Source organism: Podarcis muralis, chromosome 1, assembly GCF_964188315.1.
Source record: "Podarcis muralis chromosome 1, rPodMur119.hap1.1, whole genome shotgun sequence".
Classification (NCBI taxonomy): domain Eukaryota; kingdom Metazoa; phylum Chordata; class Lepidosauria; order Squamata; family Lacertidae; genus Podarcis; species Podarcis muralis.
In genome coordinates this window covers 68,513,065-68,538,112 of record NC_135655.1, presented here as the reverse complement: position 1 = coordinate 68,538,112, position 25,048 = coordinate 68,513,065, and the positions used below count along the sequence as shown (strand labels likewise).

The 25,048-nt window shown below is 41.8% G+C and overlaps 1 protein-coding gene across 2 annotated transcripts in view; it reads left to right on the top strand.

Annotated features, from left to right (window-relative positions):
- SWAP70 (switching B cell complex subunit SWAP70) overlaps window positions 1–20,216 on the top strand; it is a 42,318-nt gene extending 22,102 nt beyond the window's left edge. The window contains exons 5-13 of one of the 2 annotated variants that reach the window (XM_077930511.1): window positions 363–509; window positions 2,032–2,140; window positions 5,277–5,458; window positions 8,725–8,832; window positions 13,026–13,192; window positions 13,723–13,921; window positions 14,040–14,136; window positions 17,157–17,272; window positions 19,576–20,216. In XM_077930511.1, coding sequence (XP_077786637.1) covers window positions 363–509; window positions 2,032–2,140; window positions 5,277–5,458; window positions 8,725–8,832; window positions 13,026–13,192; window positions 13,723–13,921; window positions 14,040–14,136; window positions 17,157–17,269 — 1,122 coding nt within the window. In that variant the 3' untranslated portion in view covers window positions 17,270–17,272; window positions 19,576–20,216. Of the gene's footprint in view, window positions 1–362; window positions 510–2,031; window positions 2,141–5,276; window positions 5,459–8,724; window positions 8,833–13,025; window positions 13,193–13,722; window positions 13,922–14,039; window positions 14,137–17,156 lie in introns of both variants that reach the window. The other variant, XM_028731586.2, reaches the window with a different exon arrangement.
- Window positions 20,217–25,048: the final 4,832 nt, after the last annotated feature.

Here is a 25,048-nt window from a genome sequence, read left to right as displayed (position 1 = left end):
CACACTTCCAGTTTTTTAAATCAATTTGATTCCTATTGGTTTTGGTACTAAGCAATGTTCCTTCAGTTATGCAGGGAGGTTGCTATTGTTCTTGGCAATTTTTAAGTTTCAGCAGGCATAGTTGAAATATTTTCTTCCTAACCAAGACAGGTTTAAAACTGAAATTAATTTGATGCTTTTTCATAAAATGGGTTCATAAATTGATCTTTGAACTAATAGGGAAAAAAAAATATTTTAAAGGACCTGATCCATGTCTGTTGAAATAAAAAAATGTATTAATTACATTTGGATTTCGCTTCAGAACTATTAAGTCGGAAATTCTAATGCTAAAATAATTTAAATGAGCCATTTCTATTTTACAGGGATATATGTGGAAGAAGGGCCACAAGAGGAAAAACTGGACAGAACGTTGGTTTGTTTTAAAACCCAGTATTATATCGTACTATGTTAGTGAAGACCTAAAAGACAAAAGAGGAGAGATTATACTGGATGGCAACTGTACTGTAGAGGTAAAAAAAATGCATGCAATGTAAAAGTACACTCTGGAATGCCTGCCCACTTCTCCCCACAGAGGATAGATGGCAATATAATTTCAACTTTTCTATGCAGGCAATTGAGAATACATCTTTCCCCAATGGCTAATTGCTGTCTGCTTTTAACTTCTTTCACATGGTTTTTGCTGTATGGTTTTATGCATTTTTTTGTATGTAAACTCATTTGATACTCTTTTATAAAATTGTGGTATATATATTTTAAATAAATAAATAAATACTTTAGTTTTTTCTTTTAATAACTATCAGCATAGTGGAATATTTAACAGAATAGTCACCATCTGTATGGTTACATCCCAAAATAGAGAAACACATAAAGAGGACACAGAACTCTTGCTGGAGTGGGCTGCTCTATTAATTGCAATGGGGGGAGGTAGACTTTTATGTGTATATCTTCGGGGAAATGTTGGGTTAGGGTGATAGGCTTTAGGAACGAGTTCGTATGAAACCAGCAAGAACTACATAATGATATTAATGTGCTCAGCCATTTAGCATAAGTGTAAAATGCATTAATAGCTACGAATATTAATCATGAAATGGTTGTAAACCCATTGCTGGGCAAAGAAACTTCCTGTAATCCTACTGACATAGGAAAGAGAATATCAGGAGCAGGTGTCCCTGTTACGTTGCTCCAGTTTCGTTATTGTCATTAGCAAAGTTAATCACTTTGGTTGTAGCGAATCATAGGTGTTGATTATCTATGAGATGAGCAAGTAGTGTTTGTTGTGCTAGCACATGTCCCTGCAAAGGCTACTTTGGGGGTTGGATGTGTCTTACCAAGGGCACCCAACGCATGCAGTCTTTCTTTTGGTCCCCTGCTGTACACTTAGCTCAGTGATTGTGGGGCTATTGCAGCCTCCATGGCAGACTTCAGTATGTCAGTGTGGGGCTGCCCAGAACAGAAAAAATTAACTGTTTTTCTAGAAATATTCTGCTTAGTGGTCATGCTTGCGCTTGTGCCCAGCCTTGGTCACTGAGAAGTTATAGCTATAGTGTGAAGATGCTCAAAGGTACAGGGCAATAGCCTACTATTCTCAAACTTTGTCAATAGATTCAATAGATTACCATGTTATTATTCCATGTTCCATTACAGAAAACAAGAGAAAAAAAAATCCCCAAATTTTTACTAGCAGCCTGTTTTTAGACAAAACAATGTTATTTATTTATTTATGAAGACAGGAGTGCCTGGCGTGCTCTGGTCCATGGGGTCATGAAGAGTCGGACACGACTAAACGACCAAACAACAACAACAATGTTATTTATTCATGCTTATTTATACACAAGCAGGGAATGGTGTCCATATATTTTATTATTATGAATATATATATCTGGTCATTGGGTGTGCATTTTTCTCTCTTTGGTTCTTCTGAGCTAACTTTTACTAGAAGATAAATATTTGCAAACTTTTGTGTATGCAATGGTATATTGTGTTGTTATTGTATTGTCATTTAAAAGGGAATTATTGTTTTTCTATAATTAGGCTTTGCCTGACAAAGATGGAAAGAAGTGCCTCTTTCTTATAAAAAGCTTAGAGAAATGTTTTGAGATTAGTGCCTCTGATAAGAAGAAGAGGCAGGAATGGATTCAAGGTGAGAATGACATTTCTATGTTATTACACGCACCTTTGGGAGTTTAAGACTAGCTGGGGAAAGCTGTGAAATATGTAATATGTTTGGACTGTGTAATGAATTTAGGTATGTGAGTATACTTGGAAAAAATAATACTTTTTAAAAATCAGGAACAGCAGAAATAATCTAATTTTTTTTTGCCAGGTCTGCATGTACACTACATAGCAATCTAGTTTTGTTTAATGTTTTTTATGTGTTTTTTATTTTATTTATATACTGCCCTCCATCACAAGATCTCAGGGCGGTTCAAAGAATAAAATAACAAGATAAAAATACAAATAAATAATTAACACAAAAACAACAATAACCCACCTCCCCACAGACATATTCAAAAGGCTGTTAAAGTATAATTGTAAGGAAATTTTGAAATAAAAGTAAGGAAATAAGGAAAAATTTGGATATGTAGAAGAATGGAGAAAAGGAAAGGAACCATAGGAGAGGAGGTAGAAGTCAACTTAATTTGTATGTTTTAAAATTTGTAACTTTATTTGTTGTAAAATAAAAAATGATAAATAAAATATTAAAGAAAAAGAACAGCTGAAGAAATATTAATCAGCCAAAGGCCTGGTTGAAGAGGAATGTTTTCCTAGCACCTAAAAGTATATAATGAAACATATAATTATATCGGCATTATAAGATGAAAATGAGTGGCATTATCATTTAGACTGGCAAACTAGAAGCATCCCTTCCTTCTTCACTTTGGATTAGAACCAGAGAATACACCCATCCATTATTAACCCATGATGTGTTTCACATGCCACGCATGAAGACTCACATGCTGCCGGTCTTCTTACAGACATGACAACTTGACAGATTTTTTTCAGTGTCAGTCTGGAAACTTGTATGGATCTTTGATTATCTTGTTTCAGAAATAATACTGAATTGTGAACTCAGTAAGATTAGCAGCTATAAATGCTTCCGCTCTCCTGATAAGAACAGCTATTATCAATAAGTTCAACACTGTTGCAATTAAAAAAATGAGTCATCACTACACATTACAGAATTTCATTTATTCAGTATGAAGCTGGGTTGGGCTTTTTTGCAGAAGTCACTGTAAATGGTGCCTTTTAAATCTCTGTCATTTAGCAAGAACTTACTTTAATATGATAGATACTAAAAAGTACCGTGCACTAATAATTGCAGCAATCTGAATAGTAGTGAACAATGTCTCAGTTCTGAAAACGGTACTTTTGTAATTTCCCCTTGTCTACACACTCTGCGTCTCTCACTAACCGCCCCCACCCAAAAGAAGCAACAAAGTACAGAAATAAACTAGCATTTGACTTTTGTGGTATTGAAGCTGTCACAGCTATAATTATATCAGTTGATAACTGGGCTGCTTGCTTAGCAGCAGAGTGTGCTGGTCTTTCAGTAGTACAGAAAATACAGGCTATGTTTTTAGAGTCCCAATTTAGAAAATTATGGGCTTTAGGCACTAAAATGGAGAATGATGCAGTATTGGAGGACCACTACAGCTGTGTCTATATTTACTATTTTTAATGTTAGTTTATAAGAAAACAAGCCTTAAAGTAACGAGCTGCAAACCTCCCAGACCTGTTTCTTAGAATGTGTCTGTATAGGGAGAGTTGGAAAGGGTAGGTGCATAGCAGGTTTGGACTTGAGAGACCTGTGTTCAAGCCTTAAGCTCAGCCAGAGATCAACTTGACTTATAATGGAGTACTCATTGCTAAATATAAGTTTATCTGTTATGCAAAGTCTTACACCCATGTGGTGCTCCTGAATTAAAACTTTTTAATGATACAAAAGCCATATATGACAAAAGCATTAGCTCACCCTTGTTTTTGTTAACTGGTACTGTACTGTACTATAACTTCCTTAGTCCTCCTATACATATGTCTAACATAACCTAGAAACTGTGAGTGCAACTGCAGAAGAATCTTCCTTCTCCTAAGCCTGACCACTAGTCCCATCTTTCTACACCAGAATTATCTTCTCTGACAGGTTGGCTCTGCTGCATTTCAGACTTCCTATCCTATTCCTTTGCAAGGACTTCCACTTGCACAAAAGGGTTTTCCTCCTTATGAACCCAATGGCTTTGGTGGAGTTAGGAGAATCCCCAGAACGGGGCGGGGGGGGGGGGGGGAGAGAAATGAGACCATTCCATCTGAGAAGTTGACTTGCTTTCCCTGATGGAATGATAAACTTGGCAGGACATTAAATTCCTCCAGTTAACTTAGGCGTAAGTCCCACTGCATTTCATGAGAGTTTCATGGAATTAAAGATAGCTAGGTTCCATTTGGCTGCAATCCTGGGGCCTGTGAAGTATTCCCTCCCCACCCCCCACCCCCCAGCTCTTCCTTGCCTTACTATAGTGGTACCTTGGGTTACATACGCTTCAGGTTACAGACTCCGTTAACCCAGAAATAGTACCTCGGGTTAAGAACTTTGCTTCAGGATGAGAACAGAAATCGTGCAGCAGCGGCGCAGCGGTAGCAGGAGGCCCCATTAGCTAAAGTGGTGCTTCAGGTTAAGAACAATTTCAGGTTAAGAACGGACCTCCGGAACGAATTAAGTACGTAACCTGAGGTACCACTTTATTTGTTTTGTGTTCTGTAATGATTGAGCCTTTACCGCCACATCTCATTGGCATCACCGCAATCTGACTACCTACACAGTGGTTGGGTTTGGTGACAAAATATACTTCAGACTCCCACACCACTCTGTGGAGAACAGGAATGAATATAAATACTGGTATTCTTGGTTTGGTGACCACAGTGTAGGGCAGAGCTTTCCAAACTTTTCATGTTGGTGAAACACTTTCAAGACATGCATCATTTCTTGACACAGTAATTCAGTTTTACTAGCAAACTGGAGGTTAAGCTAACCCCTTTCCAGCCTCAGGGGGAGCGCGGGGAGTCGTCACGTGACACAGCTAGACACTGCAGCTGACACACTAATGTGTCGTGATACACAGTTTGGAAAGCTCTGGTGTAGGTAGTTAAAGCAGCATTAAAAGTCTAGATGGCATCAGACCTAAGAGCTGCAGGAAAGGAATTTGTATACTTAGAAACAATATTCTTGTTGATAAATGGATCATGTGCATTCTCTCCTTTTTCTATTTAAACAATTAAAACAGCTATTCAGACAACTGTAAATCTATTGAGATTAAGTAGCCCTCCACCTCACAAAGAAGCACGACAGAAACGTAAAGAGCTACGCCAGAAATTGCAGGCTGAACAAGAAGAACTGGAAAGGCAGATGAAAGAGCTCCAAGTGGCAAATGAGAATAAGCAGAAGGAACTGGAGACTGTTCGAAAGGTGGGTGCAGGCTGTGGGTGCAGTTCTGTGTGTCTTTCCAGAATGCACTGTTAAGTATTGTTACAAATTGTGCTTCTTAGCAGAATGTATGTTCCCTGATTGCAGATATTGAAACAATGTAATACAATCTCCTGGCACTATGCCCTAAAAAAAAAATCTGTCTCAAATAATCAAGCTCTGTGAATTGGCATGTTCCCAAATCAAACATTCAGTTCATTCAGGGAAGAAATGGTGGTGGTGAAAATGATGCTTCTTCAGATTTCTGTTCCTGTATTACCCCAGGAAACTGAAGATCTCAAACAGTTCTTCTTGATTAGATGTTCTTTCTCTCTCTCCAAGAAACTCTTCAAGTTTTTCTCCACCACGCAAAGCGACGGAGCTTGTGTGTCTTGAGCAACAACCGCTCTCATTTTAAAACTCACGCAAAACAGAAATGCTAAATAATAAAGCCCCCAAGGTATTTTATTGAGGTGGGTCTGATGTAAAAGTGTTACAATATCATTCCAGTAATCTGAACATGGTTTACTTTGATTGTCTTCCAGTCAAGGGGAGGTAGGTTCCTGAATGGTGACAGGCACACAGTTCAACCTGAAGGGAATTTACAGATCTGGGAGAAGATAAAAGCTTCAGGTCCTTGGCATTTCCTTCCTGCTTTATTTACATATGCATGGGCATATTATGCACAAAATACAATAGAATCTGTGCTTCAGATTAATGAAAGGATGCTCGGGCCTCACTAGCTCACTAGATCACAGTGATGTCAGAATGGTTATGGTATTCCCACAGCTGAAATGTGATATATGCATAGAGCCGTATCCAGCGTTCTCTGTCCACTAGCACAGCCCTTCTGCTGGCGGAGTTTAAAGGTTGTGCTACAAAGGAATGCAATGCAACAGTTGTGTTAGTGGACGCTTGTTGTATAACATCTGATTTGTGTGTGTGCAATGTACTTGTGTTTTCCCTTGTACAACAGCTGATTCTTGTTGTGCAATCTGTTGCACAATAATGTTTGGTTATTCGGTTGTGTGTTTCCTTTCCCCACAACATTTCACCACTGTGTGCTACTAAGTGACTTTAACTTTGTGCTACATAAGATAAAAACCCATAGTCCAAGACAGCTTGAGTATAGTCCAAGGGTATAGAACTTGCAGTCCTGTAGATGTTGTTGGGGTACTTCATTCCTGGCCAGTAGCCATACTGCCTAGAGCTGAGGGCAACTGCAGTCCAGAAACATCTGTAGGGCCACAGGTTTCCTAACCCAGTAGTCTGAAAACAGGACATTTTGCTGTCTAAATGCACAACAGAAGAACTTTCATAACAGTGTCCTTCACTCCAGCAGGACAGAATGCAGAGGTGCAGGAGTTTCTCCTTCACATGTTAAACCAGCCTCTGATGGAAGAAGGAAGGATTTCCAGTGGCAGAAAAGAAAACTGGAACTACTAGTATCAGGGGTGCCAACTTGAATAAAATATTGTGGGGGCCCAGGTAAGCCCCACCCTGCATAATCAATCACTTTATGCAGTGCACACACCATTTGAATGGGAATGCCCATCAACTTTGTGGGGGCCCGGCTCCTCAAATATTTTAGGAGTTGGCTCCTATGACTAGTAGTTAGTATACAAGCAGTAGTGAAAGTGGAAGTGTGCAGCAATGGGCAGATGCAAAGGACTAGGAGAAATGTTGTCTGGCACTTTGTCTCTTTGTCAGGTTGCTGAGGGTACAGACTTTTTGGAAATTTGCATGCTGGGTTTTAAACACCTATGATAGAAGTGAAGTCTCAGGGATTCATAAATGGGAGAGTTTAAATGAGTAGCATATTAAGCACCTAATTCAGACCCACAGCTGAATTGTTGACAGAGGGCATATTTGAATCGTACCAGTGAAGGATTAAAGATCTGAACTTGTCTTACTTCACCCAGTGCAGCCACCACTTCAAAGATGCTGGTCACAGGCCATGCAGCTTATCCGAACCCCACAGCTACGTCTCTCCCCACCCCACACCCTACCCCAATCACATAGACTGAGACCGTAGTGAGCAGGGAACTGTGTTTTGATATTACAGTGGAACCTTGGTTCTTAAACTTAATCCGTTCCGGGAGTCTGTGCGACTCCTGAAACTGTTTGAAAACCAAGGCACGGCTTCTGATTGGCTGCAGGAGCTTCCTGCACTCAAGCGGAAGCCGCGGAAGCTGCGTCGGATCTTTGGCTTTCGAAAGATGTTCCCAAACCAGAACACTTACTTCCGAGTTTGCTGCGTTCAGGAGTCACTTTGCTCGGGAGCCAAGCCATTTGGGAACCAAGGTACCACTGTAGTACATTATTTTTCAGGTGGCACTAAAAGGACAAAGCAGTTACCATTCATAAATCTTGGGTCCAGCTCCCCAGTCTTCTTCCTTTGTTGTGCAAAGTAAAGTAGCACTGCATACTTTCTCACCTTGGCACAGCAAAGTTTGGCTAAAAAGGGGGCTGGGAGTATGTGTAGGAGAGACATGCAAGGATCCAAAGCACACGGGCTCTTCAGTCCTCTAAAGAATAGCTCCAGAAAGGTTGTTGCTAATGTTGGAAGGAAGGAAGGAAAAAAACCAGACACTCCCCCATCTATGCACGGAAGCGTTTTAGTATAGGCTTCTCTGGGCTCCAGCCTTTGCCAGAAAAACAGAGAACCAAAGTAATAGTGGCTCATGCCTTCCGCATGAGTGTGTGCATGAATTTTTGGTAATGCCTAGTCTCTCCCATGTTTTTGTGGGGCTCAAGAGTATGCTTATCTGCTTATCTGCTGAGTGGCTTATCTGCTTTTGATAGGACCATTATTTTGGCATGTGGCACTATTTACTTGCTTAGGTGTGGTAAACTAATCTTATATCCTGTTTGACAGGTAGTGATGGTGTAACTTTCTCCTGTGTGCTGTTGTTTGTCTGTGTGCTGTTCTCTGGTTGATGTGAATTACTTGGTTAGGAATGTTTTAAATGTAGCCTCAGTAAAGTCTGCTGAACTATCTCACCATTTCAGACCTTTCAATCCTTACAGCTTCATGATTCCAGGGCCTGAGACTTAACTCAGCTTAATTGAAGATAGTTGTTTTGATTTTTAATCTGTATCCCACCCTTCAAAAATATGTTGTTTCCAGATTGATTTACAAACTGTTAAAATGAAAATACAGTTTTAAAAACCAAATGCCACAGCAATAAAGTAAGAAACAGTCGATCTGTATCTGTGCATATAGATAAATGAGTGGGAGCTATCTAGTTCTTTCTTCTCTGGCACAGCAACTCGAGGAAGCTGCAGCTCGAGCTTCAGAAGAGGAGACCAAACGTCTGCAGACTCAAATGGAATTGCAAGATCGATTCAGTCTTGAGCTGGAGAGAGAGAAAATGGTAAGTTCAAGGAGAGTAAGGCTACATTCAGACAGCGCTTCATTCTATCTTCCCAACATTTTCTTTACTTTGAATTTCTATGTTTTATGTGATCTTCCACACAATGTAAAAGTGACTTCTGGAAATCTGGTGAAAGTTTAGTGCTCAATTCCATGTTAATTTTTTTAGTAATTTTTTTTTTTGTTTGCAACTCCATTAACTTGGAAAACCATGGGAGTTTTACGCTGTGGTATTCCCATGGTTTTCATCATCATGCCACCACTGCACACGTAATGAGATTTGGGGCATGCAGTTCAAAAGTTTAGCACAACATGGTGATATTTTGATTTAAAAGCCACAGTTCCATAATGCAACAGGTCCTGCAGTGGTAAAAGCAACATTAGAAATTGGGACAGAAGCACTAGCATCATAACTTGTGAAACTAACATAATCAAACCGCATCTGAATGCATCCCAGGTGACAAAGTCAGTAAAATAAAACAATAAAAAGAGCAAAGCAACCAGTAAGTGAGACAACCAAATCAAAATTCACATGTTGTTGATTCAGGATTCTGCTGAGTGATGTATAGTTCTGAACTTGACCAGCTAACTGGCCCAGAGGAATTAGGGCACATCAAGGAGTGGTATCATTGTGTGCCTTTTCCTCAAGATCTGTCTGTTTAGATTGTAAGCTTGTGGGCAGTTGAGTCAGTGTCAATGTTGTGTCATACTGTACAGTGCCTTGTTTCTTTGGGCACAAGAAATAAGCATTAGCTTGTGCAGAATGGAAGGAACAGTAAGGGGGAAATGATGAGACAGAGTTGGGCCAGAGAGACTGAATGCTTTGAAAGCAAAGAAGCTTGAAAAGGGCAGGCAAACTGTGCAATGGTAAGGCAGTGTTTCTCAAACTTGGATCTCCAGCTGTTGTTGGATGACAGTTCCCATCATCCCTAGCTAGCAGGACCAGGGGTGGGAGTTGTAGTCCAACAACAGCTGGAGACCCAAGTTTGAGAAACACTGCCGTAAGGAGACAGATGATGTCATAGTGACAGGAGAAAGGTGTATGGCATCTTTGAATCTGCTGAAGGATAATGTAGCAGGAACTAAGGCAGTAGCAGCTGGTGAGGTGTGGTGGCACCCACCTGTCCTTCACCCACCTGCTGAGCTGCTGCAGCATACTGGGTGGCATGAGAAGGCAAACACACTGTTGAAGTCAATCTGGTACTTCTACTGGTCTACCACAAATACCTCACTGCTCCCTTGCCCCTCTCCATCCCGGTATGTAGCAGTTACATGGACATGGAGGTGGGACCAATTCGGATGGTCCGCCCCCGCCACTTAATGGATCCAAATGGTTTCTAGAGAGTGGTAGGGGATGCTTTATCCCATGTTGATGGCCTTTCAGCTGATTCCCTGGTGGCCCGCTGGAATGTGGAGTTAACCAGGGCTATTGACTGTTTGGCTCCGAAGCGCCCTCTCCGATTGCATGGAGCCCGGACAGCCCCGTGGTTTTCCATGGATCTGAGGGCAATGAAACAATCGTTGAGACGGCTAGAGCGCCGGTGGCGGAGAACTCATTCCGAATCTGACCGGACACAGGTTAGAGCTCAACGTCGAGCCTACCAAGTGGCGATAGCGACGGCGAAGAAGAATTTCTTCACCGCCTCTATTGCATCTGCAGAAAACAGCAGCAGGAGACTTTTTCAGGTGGTTCACAATTTAGCGGAACCACCTGCAACATCGGGGCCCAGTACGGGCCACATGTTCTCCTGCAATGATTTTGCAAAGTTTTTTGCAGATAAAATCGCTCAGATTCGGGAAGAAGTAGACTCCACCGTGGGAGCAGGGCCGGGGCGGGAGAGTGCTAGAGTTCTGTCTAGTCAAGTTGAGTGGGATCAATTCCAATCTGTTACCTCCGAGGATGTGGACAGGCTGCTTGGACGAGTGAAACCAACCACCTGTCTCCTGGATCCTTGCCCATCCTGGCTTATAAAAGCTAGCCGGGAAGGACTGGGCAATGGGCTTCGTGGGGTGGTGAATGCTTCCCTCCGTGAGGGAGCCTTCCCAGACCCGCTGAAAGAGGCGGTTATTAAACCGCTTCTTAAAAAACCATCTTTAGATGCGGCCACGATGGCCAACTATCGCCCAGTCTCAAATCTTCCATTCCTGGGCAAGGTGATTGAGCGAGCGGTTGCCGAACAACTCCAGGCACGCCTGGAAGAAGCGGACCACTTGGATCCCTTCCAGTCGGGATTCAGGCCTCATCATGGGACTGAAACTGCCTTGGTCGCACTGGTTGATGATCTCCGGCGGGCTAGGGACAAAGGTGAGAGCTGTTTCCTAGTTCTGCTGGATCTCTCAGCGGCGTTTGATACCATCGACCATAGCATCCTTCTGGACCGTCTTGAGGGGCTGGGAGCTGGGGGCACTGTTATACAGTGGTTCCGCTCCTTCCTCCTGGGCCGTGTTCAGAAAGTGGTGGTGGGGGATGAGTGTTCAGACCCCTGGGCTCTCATTTGTGGGGTGCCTCAGGGTTCTGTCCTCTCCCCCATGCTTTTCAACATTTACATGCAGCCGCTGGGAGAGATCATCAGGAGGTTTGGGCTGGGTGTTCATCAGTATGCGGATGATACCCAGCTCTACCTCTCTTTTAAATCAGAACCAGTGAAGGCGGTGAAGGTCCTGTGTGAGTGTCTGGAGGCGGTTGGAGGATGGATGGCGGCTAACAGATTGAGGTTGAATCCTGACAAGACAGAAGTACTGTTTTTGGGGGACAGGAGGCGGGCAGGTGTGGAGGATTCCCTGGTCCTGAATGGGGTAACTGTGCCCCTGAAGGACCAGGTGCGCAGCCTGGGAGTCATTTTGGACTCACAGCTGTCCATGGAGGCACAGGTCAAATCCGTGTCCAGGGCAGCTGTTTACCAGCTCCATCTGGTACGTAGGCTGAGACCCTATCTGCCTGCGGACTGTCTCGCCAGAGTGGTACATGCTCTGGTTATCTCCCGCTTGGACTACTGCAATGCACTCTACGTGGGGCTACCTTTGAAGGTGACTCGGAAACTACAACTAATCCAGAATGCGGCAGCTAGACTGGTGACTGGGAGCGGCCGCCGAGACCATATAACACCGGTCTTGAAAGACTTGCATTGGCTCCCAGTACGTTTCCGAGCACAATTCAAAGTGTTGGTGCTGACCTTTAAAGCCCTAAACGGCCTCGGTCCAGTATACCTGAAGGAGCGTCTCCACCCCCATCATTCTGCCCGGACGCTGAGGTCCAGCGCCGAGGGCCTTCTGGCGGTTCCCTCATTGCGAGAAGCAAAGCTACAGGGAACCAGGCAGAGGGCCTTCTCGGTAGTGGCGCCCACCCTGTGGAACGCCCTTCCAGCAGATGTCAAAGTGATAAATAACTACCTGACATTCAAGAGACATCTTAAGGCAGCCCTGTTCAGGGAAGTTTTTAACATGTGATATTTTATTGTATTTTTGGTTTTTATGGAAGCCGCCCAGAGTGGCTGGGGAGGCCCAGCCAGATGGGCGGGGTATAAATAATAAATTATTATTATTATTATTATTATTAAATAAGGGACCAAGTCAGTACCTTTTCAGTGTAATGATGAAGGGGTTAACTAGGTCTTATCAGTTAATCATCTGAGTTTTAATGTTTACATAACATTTAATATTTCAGAAGCCTGCAGTTTCATTTAAAATGTAAGAAACAAAGGTATGCTGATCATTGCTGGAAGTAAAGACAATTTTTAATATTATGTATTCAATCCCTCTAGTATAGTAATGAACTTAGAACCAAAATAGCTCGAAGAAGGGGCAAGTTCTAGCTGTTTAATTTGTGAGTCTAAAAATGATCTATCTTAATAAATAGATTAAAGCTTGACGATCCAAATTAATAATAGGTACATAGAAACAAGGCGGGGATTGCAGCAATGTTTGGAAAAGAAAGGGCCAAGAGGTTTATTTGCTGATGAAAAGGAAAAATCACAGCTGCAAACTTATGAGGGTTTGGGGGATGGGAAACCTGGTGGGCAGATGGAAGGATTCCTCCCTCCCTCCCTCCCTCCCTCCCTTCCTTCCTTCCTTCCTTCCTTCCTTCCTTCTTTCCTTCCTTCTTTCCTTCCTTTCTCTCTCTCTCTTACATAAAAGGATGAATTCTGTTATTGGTTGTGAAGTATGATGAAGCATCCTTCTCTTCCATATCACCAGGTGAGACAGAAAATGGAAGAACAGGTAGCCCAGAAGTCATCTGAGCTAGAACAGTACTTGCAGAGAGTCCGGGAACTCGAGGAAATGTATAAGCAGCTACAGGAGGCCTTGGAGGATGAAAAACAGGCACGCCAGGATGAGGAGACTGTCAGGAGACTTCAGGCCAGGTCAGTATATATTTTTATAGCAATAGGAATAAAATCTTAGGCTACTCAGTACTTCATACTGAGTGATAGGGTTGCCATTCCTGTATCTAATCGAGGGGAATGCTTGAAGAGAGAGAGATTTGGGAAGTGACAAAACAATCTGAATATCTCTGCAGTCAGGCAGAATTCTCTTGTCCTTGAATCATTGTATTTTCTGCCTCTGGCATTCAGTAGCATGGGTGACAGTGAACTGAGTCTCTCAGCCCAGAGCTGTCTGTCAGTCAAGAGACAGATTTAGTGAAATCTGATGGGTGAAGTCTGTAAACAGAGCTATAGGCTGAAGTGGGTGATGAAAACATCCCATGGGCATCGGCTAATCTTATATGGGAGATTATTTATACTCCAAGCATGGTTGCCAAGCAGGATGGGAACATGAAAGCAAAAAAACTTTGGGAGAATAACTGTGTCTATTCTTGATTGTTAATCAAATTGATAGATAGTGATGTCCCTAATGTATACACTCTTTCCCAATCACTATAAACTCTTTCTAGACTACTGGAGGAAGAATCTACAAAGAGACAAGAACTGGAGAAATGGCATTTGGAGCAGCAGCAGACCATTGAGGTGACTGAAGCAGAGAAGCAGGAGTTGGAAAACCAGAGAATGATGAAGGAACATGCTCTTCAAGTTGCCCTGCAACAGTTAGAACAACTGGAACTGGATAGGAAGGAAGCACTGGAACAATATGAGGTTAGCTAGTGCAATATTTTAGGTAGTAAAATGTTTGGGCAGTGGCACTAGCAGAAATCTCCTATCATTTGAGTGTCCGTGTATTGTTAATGCTTAAACCGATCTAATCTTGCTGTAGGAGGTCAAAAAGAAGTTGGAAGTTGCAGCAAACAAGACCAAGAGTTGGAAAGATAAAGTTGCTCACCATGAGGGACTAATTCGATTAATTGAACCAGGTAGGAAAGTACAGTTTTCATTCATGAATCCACACATGAGTGGTGCTATTTTTATCTCCAGTAACCTATTGTGGTTTCCAAGAAGTCTGAACTGTTACTGAGTCAGCCTGGGCTGCACTTCCTTTTAGTGAACTGGGAAATGCTGCAGACTGGAAAACATGATTTTTATTTTTAAATCTGAATAAAGGGGACTGTGCTGCAAACAAACAATGCCAGCTGAGATTGTAGGTGCCTGCAAGACTCCTCACAAGCACTCTTTGGTAGGGGTTTCCCCCCTATTAAAATGATATATTGCATTTATTTTATACAGTAGGATTGTAACCCGCACGCATTTAACCTGGGTTATCACAGCTTTATGTGTTTGGTGGCCAGCAACCTGATATCACACAACTTAAATGCATGCAAGACAGGGAGCTAAAAGCTGTCAGAAATGCTTTCTGGGCTCTGGGAGCCTCTTGCGTGGGCTGTCCAAGATCTCATAAGAGCTTCCCAGAGCCCAGTAAGCAAGGCGGGCTGCTTAAAAGCTCTTTGTGCACTGTGTTTTCCCACTGCAGAAAGCCCTTTTAAGCTCTCAGACTCTTAACAGGCTCAGGGAAAGTCTCTGGGTGCAGACTCTGGGTGGCTCCCACGAGATCTCTCAGGAGTCTCCCAGAGCCCAGTAAGAATGGTGGAGAACCCAAAAGCTCTTTATCTTGCATTGCGGGCCAGGCCCACTTGGTGTGCTGGCTTCAGAAAAGTAGAGATGTTTGTGGGTGGTTCTGGAGTTGTTCTGACTGTATGCAATTTTGGCTTCACACACAATCCACCGGAACATAATCTCTGCATAAGAAGTGATCCTACTGTAATTATATTTTATAGCCCACCTTGGATAGCTTGTCAAGGAAGTGAAATGAAATAAAGAAAATGGCAAGTCCTAGGCGGTAGCACAATCCCCTGGTTTTGGTTTTGATTATTTCTGTAACATGTTTCACATTCCAGCTGTGTGGCGATCATACTCTAGTTTTGTTCTTATCAGCTACGAGATGCATTCTAGTTCAATTTAAGCTTCAGCAGGGTACTTCTTAGTGTTTTTCCTGAAGTGAGGAAGTTGCTGTTTCAATTTCCTATTTAATCATCTTTGTTGAGTAAAAACATAATGAAGGAAATACGTGATATATCAGCAAGCACTAACCGTTCCTATGAGCTTAATCTATTGGTTCAGCAAGAGTCAGGTTTCTGAGTTAAATTCTAATAAGAGATATGCTGCTGCTTCAGTTGGCTTTAGGGTAAGAGCTTCTCTGTTACTCACCGTGATCCCAAGACTATTTGAAAAGCTGGTGGATCTTGGAGAATTGGCTCTGACACATCATTACTAAACAAATTTATTTGACAGAATTTCCGCAAAATAGAATTAAACTTATTTCCAAGAAAATGTGCGCGAGATAAAATCTTATCTATGCTTCCATAGTTTTTTATTTATAAAATCCATATCTTGCTTGTTCTGCAAAGCAAAAGTTCAATACAATTTACAATAACACAAACCCATTAATTCTTAAATATTTTCCCCATGATAAGCCCAGAACAGTACTTGACTGATATTGGGCAATTGTTCCCTGTTTTTCTGGGGTTATTTGATGTCCATGGCTAATATTAACCATTTGTAAATACATACATACATACTATGAGTGGACATCTCATAAATGAAGCCCAGGTTGGAGAGAAGGCTGATAATTCCTGACTCAAGGTGACCCATTGGCACAAACTACAGTTTGTGTACTGAGAAACTGGGCTCCAGGTAGCACAGCATGAAAAAAGGAAGATCTGATCAGCAATGAGCTACATTACCTAACTTTTTGCCTAGCTACATAGGTGCTGTGTAGTTCGTATATTAGGGCTCTTCATTGTAGAATGACTACGTCATTATTTTAACATTCTTAACACAACAACTATTCTCTAATCATTTTAGCATGGCAGGTAGAATATTGTCTATCAGTCTTGGAAGCCTGGGTTCAGATCCTAACCTCATAGGCTTTAGAGCATCAGCCACGATCTTCACCATTTGGAAAATAGGACTGGCAAGGGAATTAGGTGCATGACATTTTGGGGATGAGAAGGGTAATGTTTGCAAAAAAGGTCAAACACGGAAAAGCTGTATTCTGGTTTAATAATAGGCACAGTTCTTCAGAATTATAATGATCAGGTCCGATTTTGAACTTGCTATATACCGTATTTTTCGCCCTATAGGACGCACTTTTTCCCCTCCAAAAATGAAGGGGAAATGTGTGTGCGTCCTATGGGGGCGAATGCAGGCTTTCGCTGAAGCCTGGAGAGCGAGAGGGGTCGGTGCGCACCGCCCCCCCTCGCTCTCCAGGCTTCAGGAAGCTATCCGCAAGCCTTGCGAGCCTGGGGGAGTTCCCGCGGGCTTGCAAGGCTTGCGGGCAGCAGCCTGCAGCCCGGACCACGGGGCACCCTCCGGAGGACGCCCCGTGCTTTGGGGGGTCCCGCCAGGCGCGTGAGGCTTGGGGCGGCAGCCTGCATCCCGAAGCATGGGGCGCCCTCCGGAGGACGCCCCCTGCTTCGGGAAGGTGTCTGCAAGCCTCCCGCACCCAGCGGGAGGTCCCGCAGGGCTCGCAAGGCTTGCAGGCAGCAGTTTGTTCTGGGGGCTTGGGTCGGGGGAAGCTCGGGCTTCCCCCGCGCCAGCCCCACACCTGGGGGGGAAATAAATTTTTTTTCTTTATTTCCACCCCCCCAAAAAACCTAGGTGCGTCTTATGGGGCGGTGCGTCCTATGGGGCGCAAAATACGGTAATTTTGAAAAACCTATCACCCTGAAATGAAAATGAAATTAACATTGTTTGCTAGATCAGAAACCAAAGAGCATACATTGGATGCATATCCAAGTGCAGAGATCTCTGTCCATGTGCATTACTTTCGATGGCATCTATATTATGGCACAACTTATTGCAAGTAACTAAGCAAGGCCAGATCTGGAATGGGTCATACCTATTCAAAGTACTACAAGTAACATATTGTGTCTTATAGGTTCCAAGAATCCTCACTTCATCACAAACTGGGGACCAGCAGCCTTCACTGAAGCTGAACTTGAGCAGAGAGAGAAGAGTTGGAAGGGGAAAAAGGGCACTTCTGAGCAATGAATGGTGTGTGTGTGTGTGTGTGTGTGTGTGTGTGTGTGTGAAATCTAAAAGGAATAATTTCATACTAGCTTTGTTTCAAGGTTTCCATGAACAAGTTGCACAGGACTACAAAATATTAAATGACTGGTGCACATTAATGTCTAATGCATTTTCATGCTTGCACATACAGGGAACATTATTATAGCAGAATTGGCTGGAGGTCAAAAGTGTTGGTTTTCTGCACACAAATTGTGTTTGAAATGAATTCTGTAGATCAGTGGTTCTCATACTTTTTCCTCTATGGACTGCTTGAAAATTGCTGAGGATCTTTGTGGCTCACTCAATTTTATTTTACTTTTTGCACGTAGTGGGAATTGTAATGAACTGCATTAGATACTGAATGACTTTTAAATTACATTTAAATTGCTTCTTTTAATTCTTATACATTGTATTTTATTGTATTCCCTAGAATTCAAATTGTAATGCAATAGAATATGGTATAAGCATTAAAGGAAACAATTAAAAACAATTAAAAATCAGTATGAATATTGAAAGCAACAGGCATGCCAGTGCCTGTTCAACCACATATCCACAGACCACCTGAATGAAGCTTATGGAACACCAGTGATCCATGGACCACCGTTTGGCAACCCCGGATATAGATCAGGAAAGTGTGGGGGTTCTAATTTCCACTTGATTTTTAGAAATTGGCACTGGCTTAGGGGAAGGAGAAGTGAAACAAGGACCAATTGAAATACCTTTTCGGTTAACAAACTCTGAACTGGTTTGAGGCTGTAACATATTATGTAAACTTTTCATCTCTGCTTGCTACAGTCCAGAATCTCCTGGAGAAGCACAGTAGCTTTAGCTGCTAAAACTGTGTTGAAATTCCCCAGAATTCCTTTCTCTGTAGATATTGGGTGCTATCTCAGGAAAACAGTTTTGAGGGAGTAGCATCTTAACAAGCCTGAAGTGTATAAGGAGAAAGTGGGGGAGTAGCAGTACTTTAAGCAGCTCCTGGGCTTTGTTTGGTTTCTCATCTTTTAGCAATAGCTATCTGCAAATTTTGGACAACTGTTTGCAGTTTTTAGGAATATATGTTTTGTCTTTCTTGGGAGAAACCTTTTGTCAGAATTCTGGCAATCCTTTTCTATTTCTAGGAAGTCTCCTTAGGAATTCTGAGCCCAATACTGGTAAACTTAACATACATTTAAATATTTTTTGTATTATAAATTCTTATATGCAGTATTCCTGCTACCTGTATACCTTTGGCAAACTGAAAAATTATAATGACAGAAATATTGATGTGCTGGGGAGATTTTCCCCTCCCCTTGGGTGTGTGCTAAACTTTTCAGATCAAGCATTGTGCTTCAAACACATATCACGTAAGAAAAATCAGTATTGAATCTCCCTCTCTTTCTCTCCCTCTCTCTCTCTCTCCCTCCCCCCCCCCTCTCTCACACACACTATAGTATACTATATAGTATACTATAATATTCACTGTAGACTTGCATTGCTCAAATGTTTGATACCTGAGAAGCAGTCTTTCTTTCTGGGTTAAAATTGAAGGCATGCTTTGTTCTTCACTCAGATATATATCTCCATTCAGCTTTCAAAATAATGGACAGTATAATCTGTGCAAATGCAGGATAATAGTGTCAATCCTAACTGCCAAGTGTTCCACCCTCCCTTTTACCCAGTGAGTAAGGTGTAGGGGTTGCACTGTGCTTTCTTGGGTAGTGCTAATGTTTCTAGGATTCCTCCTCCTTCTACTGTCCTGTAGGCTTTAAGGAATCTTGGAGTGTTACTTGGGATGCTGCTGCAGCTCATATATTGGTGAGAAAAGGGAATCAATGTTGCATTGGGTGGCAGATGTTTTTGTCATAGCAGCTTAGTTTTTTAGGACACGTTTTGTCAGTCCTTATCATGGTGTACAGCTTGGGAATTACTGCTGACATTAGGCCTTTCTTTGACTGAAACAATTTGTGCAACTTACTATGAAAGTCTATGGGTGCAAGCCTGTGCATACTTACCTGGGAGTAAGTCCCACTGAACCTACTGGGTCTTATTTCCTGAATAAACATGCAGAGGATTGCATTGTTTGCTAACCAACTACTTCCTGAATCACAAACACCTGCTCATGTAAATTGTTGACTAACTGTCCTTGCTTACCAAACTTGTACAGTTTTTCTGTACAGCCTGAATATTGGTGCAGCTAATACTTGGTAAATTATTTTGACATAAATGTAAAATTTAATATTTTATACTTAAGTGTTTGAATATATAATAGTATGTATTATTCAATTATTTGTGCCTTCATACCACAGGAACAAAAAGTGATAACCTTGAAGTAGGGTCGGTTCTCTGGAGCTCATGCCAGGCAGCGGGGTGCACAGAGACAGAACTATGCAGCTCTTTCCATTCATTTGACTGGGATATACATGAGAGTTTCATGCAAGTTGTATTGAAGTTCATGGATTCTATCCAGTAATAATGCCGGCTGAAGTGTGATCCCCACACCCAGTGATTTTGGACTTTTACCAAGTAAGACAGAAGAGCATCAGCTATATTGGGCTATTTGTGTAATTAGCTCCATGGTTATTTGTTTTGTTTTGTTAACTGATTTTTTTTAAATTAAAAAAATCAACAAATGGTTATGTGCATGAATATTAATGAAATCCAGTTTCTCAGACTTTTAGTTGCTGTACAATAAGCATTCTTTTTATGCTGATGATGCATTCACATTGAATTACCATTACTAGCGCTAAAATCTGAGAAACAAGTTGGGATTGTTTTTATGATGTCCAATTTAATGTGTAGTGTTAAGTTGTATTAGGTAATCTAACCGTTAATATTTTTCCTTACTGCAGTAGTATATTGTAGCAGTTTCAGGAAGCACCAGTAATTCTTGTTTTCACATGTTCTGTTCATTTTTACTAGAGCATCTATTAAAACGAATTAAGTGTAATTTCATTGTTTCTATTCATCTCTTATTAGGTCAGGGGTGGGATGGGATGAATAGCATTAAATACCAAACTGAATGAAGAACATCTTGCATCTTACAGGCACACTTCACCTGTATGTCTTAGGTAATACTCTTGTAATACATGTCTGAATTGTGTTGATACATGAAGCCACTTCACACAATGACATAAACCCACATGTGTCTTGGTTGTAACATGAAACCCTGTAATAGAGATTTTGATGATCACAGCCTTTAATTCAGCAACACTGGAGCATGTTATGGAGTTTAATTGGGTGCACCTTTGTTAAGATTCTCAGGTGAACAAGATGTGGGCAGTTTCACCCACAGTTGATAGGGGAGGACCTACACTGACCCCTTCTATTTTTTTATGTATCTTAATTCCTTCAAGAGATGGAATATTTATCCTTTCTCCTATGCTTAGCCATCATAATAAAGATATTATTATTATTATTATTATTATTATTATTATTATTATTATTATTATTATTCTATGATTCTATTCTAAGAGTTATCTAGTTAATGGAAGAGCATATCCATTGCAACATACAGGTAGAAACTTCTGGGCAAAGTGTCTGACAGGAGGTAGACCAGGCATAGGCAAACTCTGGCCCTCCAGATGTTTGGGACTACAATTCCCATCATACCTGACCATTGGTCCTGTTAGCTAGGGGTGATAGGAGTTGTAGTCCCAAACATCTGGAGGGCCAGAGTTTGCCTATGCCTGAGGTAGACCTCTGCCTGAGACTTTGAACAATGGCTGTCAGATGGATTAGCTACTACTAGGATGGGTGAAATTATAGTCTGTGTCCTATATAAGGCAGTGTGTGTTATCGGGTCCTTACCCATGACTTGCGGGCCACTTGCAGAACTTTCTACTTCACTGGGATGCTTGCCTGCTTCTCTCTAGCTCTGTCTTCCCATTTTATCTTCTGTTCCAAGGCTCTTGTTGACCTCAGCTGAATCACCTTCATTGTGTCTTATTCAGAGAAAAGTCATAGCCATTTGGTGGTGCTGAATAAGCATTTTCAGTCCTCCTAGAGACCACACCATTTAGTCTCTGGTTCCTTCAGTCTCCTGTATGCCTATTCTGTAGATTAGCAAAATAATGGTGCAGGCAAAGTGCTGCAGTTTGCATACGTAGCAGCATTTATGTCAGAATGCAGCCTTCACAACTATTAGAGGTTCAGAGGTAGGCAGCCTCACTTAGTGCCCAGTGAATTTCATGATGGAGGAGATTTAGGCCCTGTCCTGCCCAGAATTGTAGATTTTTATATATATATATCTGTTGTCTTAAACTGTCCCCTAGTGGTGATATGCTAAAGAAGGAATGCATTGCACAAGAATGAATTCATTCAACAGGCATGTAAACAGAAGTCAGTTTTATTGACTTATGCCTGAAGCCAAATTCAACCCAGTTAGAATCAGTAAGTGAAGACCTGCCTACCCAAAAAAACCAGACATTCACTATGCCACCCCACCCATTATAATAAAGATTGCCTTGTAATCCAAGGCACAGAAGACTTGAGTTGAAGGCTAATAACAGCTGATAAGCTTAGAAGTTTTCATCATTGGAATTGCACACTAGTTTCAGTTGAGTAAGAGCTTTACTTGATAGGCTAGTTTGATTCTAAGAGACACACTCATGATCTTTGCACCTGCACAAAAGCCATTCAGCATAAGGTTATATTCTGTCTCTGCAACAGCGGTGAGGAGCTTATGATCCTCATGATGTTGCAACTCCCATCATACATAATCCTTGGCTAAACTGGCTGGGAGTCCCAACAGCACCTGGAGGGCCAAAGACTTCCTATTCCTGCCCTATATGATGGTTTTGCTAATGCGATTGATCTATCTATCTAGATATAGATGTGTGTGTGTCTGTGTGACATCATAGGGGCAAGCATTCTAAATGATGAGAATTAAGGCTGCAGCCTTATGCAGAGCTAAGCATACCCAAGTCCACTGATTTCAATCTGGTCTTACAAATTTCAATGAGTTAAGGGTTACCTCTTGGCATAGGACTGGGCTGCATATCCCATACTGTTTGTAAGCTTCTCCCTGGCCCAACATTGTGAAGTAGCACTGGCATAATATGTCTTCAGATGAGCAAGATCTATATGGAAAGAAATGTACAAACATTAAAAGCCCTACAGGAAGAACTACTACATAGAATAGGTTTTCAACAGCTTCATCCTAGATTGTTAACATGAAGTGGTCACAACTGAACATCAGTTTATATCACACATGTATGAATTGTGATTTCGTTGAACTGGCCCCACATCTCTGTAATGTTTCGCCATCTGGGATCTGACAGGTAGCACCATTATAGACCTTTTGCAAAACCTGACGATGCATCTGTTTTCTTTGATTTACTTTTGAGATGTGCTTGCTGGATTGATGGTTTTAGTTGTATCTTGTTACTGGATTTTTAACATTTGGGGGGCTGATTGGTTTGTTATTTATTTCTGGTTTTATTAAGTTTATGTTGTTGTAGCCTATTATATCTTGCAAGCCAACTTGATAGGTCTTTTGCCCTTAAAGGTGACCTACAATATTTTAAATCATCATAATCTTTTGTTAGCTGCAATGTTTAGGGGTGCTTTGACTTGAAACATTGGGCACACTGCTCCCCTTTTGGAACAGGTTAACTCTGGTTAGAGCAGAGCTTTCCAAACTTTCCATGTTGGTGACACACTTTTTAGACATGCATCATTTCACGACACTGTAATCCAGTTTTCCTAGCAAACCAGAGGTTAAACTAACCCCTTTCCAGCCCCAGCAAGAACACACCTACAAACTGCAGCCGACACACTAATGTGTTGCAACACACAGTTTGGAAAGTTCTGGGTGAGAGGGTGTCCACTTTTGTTAGTGGTTTGTCATGTCAATAAATTTCAAGTGCTGGGATCTTCTTAAACCTTTTGGAAGAAAAGTGTATTTCATGAGTGGGGACGGGCCATGGCTCAGTGAAAGAGCACAAGCTTTGCACAGAAAAGGCCCCAGGTTCAAATTCCTGCCATTTCCTGGTAGTGCTGAGAAAGATCCTGCTTGAAACCTTGGATTGCTGCTGCCACTCATTGAAGACAAGGCTGAGTTAAATGGGTCCATGATCTGGTTTGGTATAAGGTCTACAAGCAAAAAACATTAGAAAAGTATTTTGTTTTGAAATATGAAATATGAAGCCAGCACCTGAATTGGTGCACTTTCGGGTCCTGTTTTTGTTCCATGAACAATGCCTCAGCTTTGCCTACACATAGAAATAACAGCACGCCATCCTGGCATTTTAATATACTGTTATGATGAGACAATGTGTACCTATTACCAGAAACGTCCTGGAGGCAATGTTGGCCTAGTATGCTGAAGCCATAAACCATAGTATACAGCTGCCCTGATGGAATTTCAGATATGATAAGAGAGACCTGTTTAGATAAACTTCCTTTATCAACATAAATCCAGTGAGAACTTACACATTTGTCACTGAGATGGCACCTTTATGTTTTTCTCTTTCATTTCAAATCTGATGTAGCCTGCCTTCCTCCTACAGTTCCTCATCAGTAACTAAACACATACATTATTTCCCTCCAAAAGATTACATTATTGCATCCAGCAGCCTTGCAGTGGCATTCTTTGCATTCTCTAATTGCACTCAAAACAATAGTTGCTTGCCAATTGTTGTTCTGGCAATGGAGTTAATTATAGAGGAACACCTACCAACTGTCTGTACTGGTTCACTTTGCCTGGCTGCAGGCTAGAAAATCTGACTGGGTGAAAGGGCAGCAGTGATTATGTTTCTTAGAAAAGCTGTGCTGTTTAAAATAAAGCGTGTTTTGAAGCACGTTCTCACTTTTGCCTTAGAATGTTCTAATAGGATCTTTGAAAAATGTTGAGCCACAATGATACCAGTACACATGGGCTTTATCCTTCCACTTGCACTAGCTGTCCCTAGATATGGAAACTCAACACCAGTCCCATCCACTGTCCACGAATAACAGGGAGGGAAGGGAATTAAGGGTGGTGGAGATGTGCAAGAACCATCTCTCCTTTCTTACATTTCTTACTCCCTCTGTACTGAGAGGGAGATGGGCATTTGTCTGTGTGTGTGTGTGTGTGTGTAAGAGTAGGGACCGGAATGCACATTGTAGCTTGGGCAAAAAGCCCTATGCATTAAGAGGGGAGATGTTGAAATGAATAAGCAATATGGGGGTGAGGTTAGGGGCAAAATGGAGTGTGAGAGGCAGGGGGCACCAAATTTTGGCATTGCACAGGGCACCACTGAAATTTGAGACCCCCGGGGTCTGCTATTTCCAGAACTTTAGGTATGTATGGTTAAAGTCGATTAAGGGGCATGGTTATCCTAACATAGGCAACTTCTAAGAAGAATAAGACTCTTTGTAGTTTGGGAAGTGTCAGTGAAAAACATTTAAAAGTGTGGGATGAATGATTAACGTGCAGATGTATAACCACCCCACAAGCAAATCAGGATAAATGCTCATTGCTGCATCATCTTCCAGTAAAAAAAGCAAAACAAATGCCCAGTAAAGACTGCACATAGGCTAATCTCTGTGTAAACTTTGTGTATGGAAAGCAGGCTCACGGGTCACCTGGAGGAGCCATCTGATTACAAGCCCAGTGGAATGAGCTGCTCAACCCAACCTGAGAAACGAGCTTCACTCTGAGAGCTGGCATAGAGCAGTTTGCATCTCCTGCTTGTGGCAAGGGGCCAGACGCTGTCCAGAATCATTATTCATGAATTACCCTGTGCTCAAATTGCCAAAGGTTTCATTAGGTTCCATGCAAATTAAGCACAGCCTTTG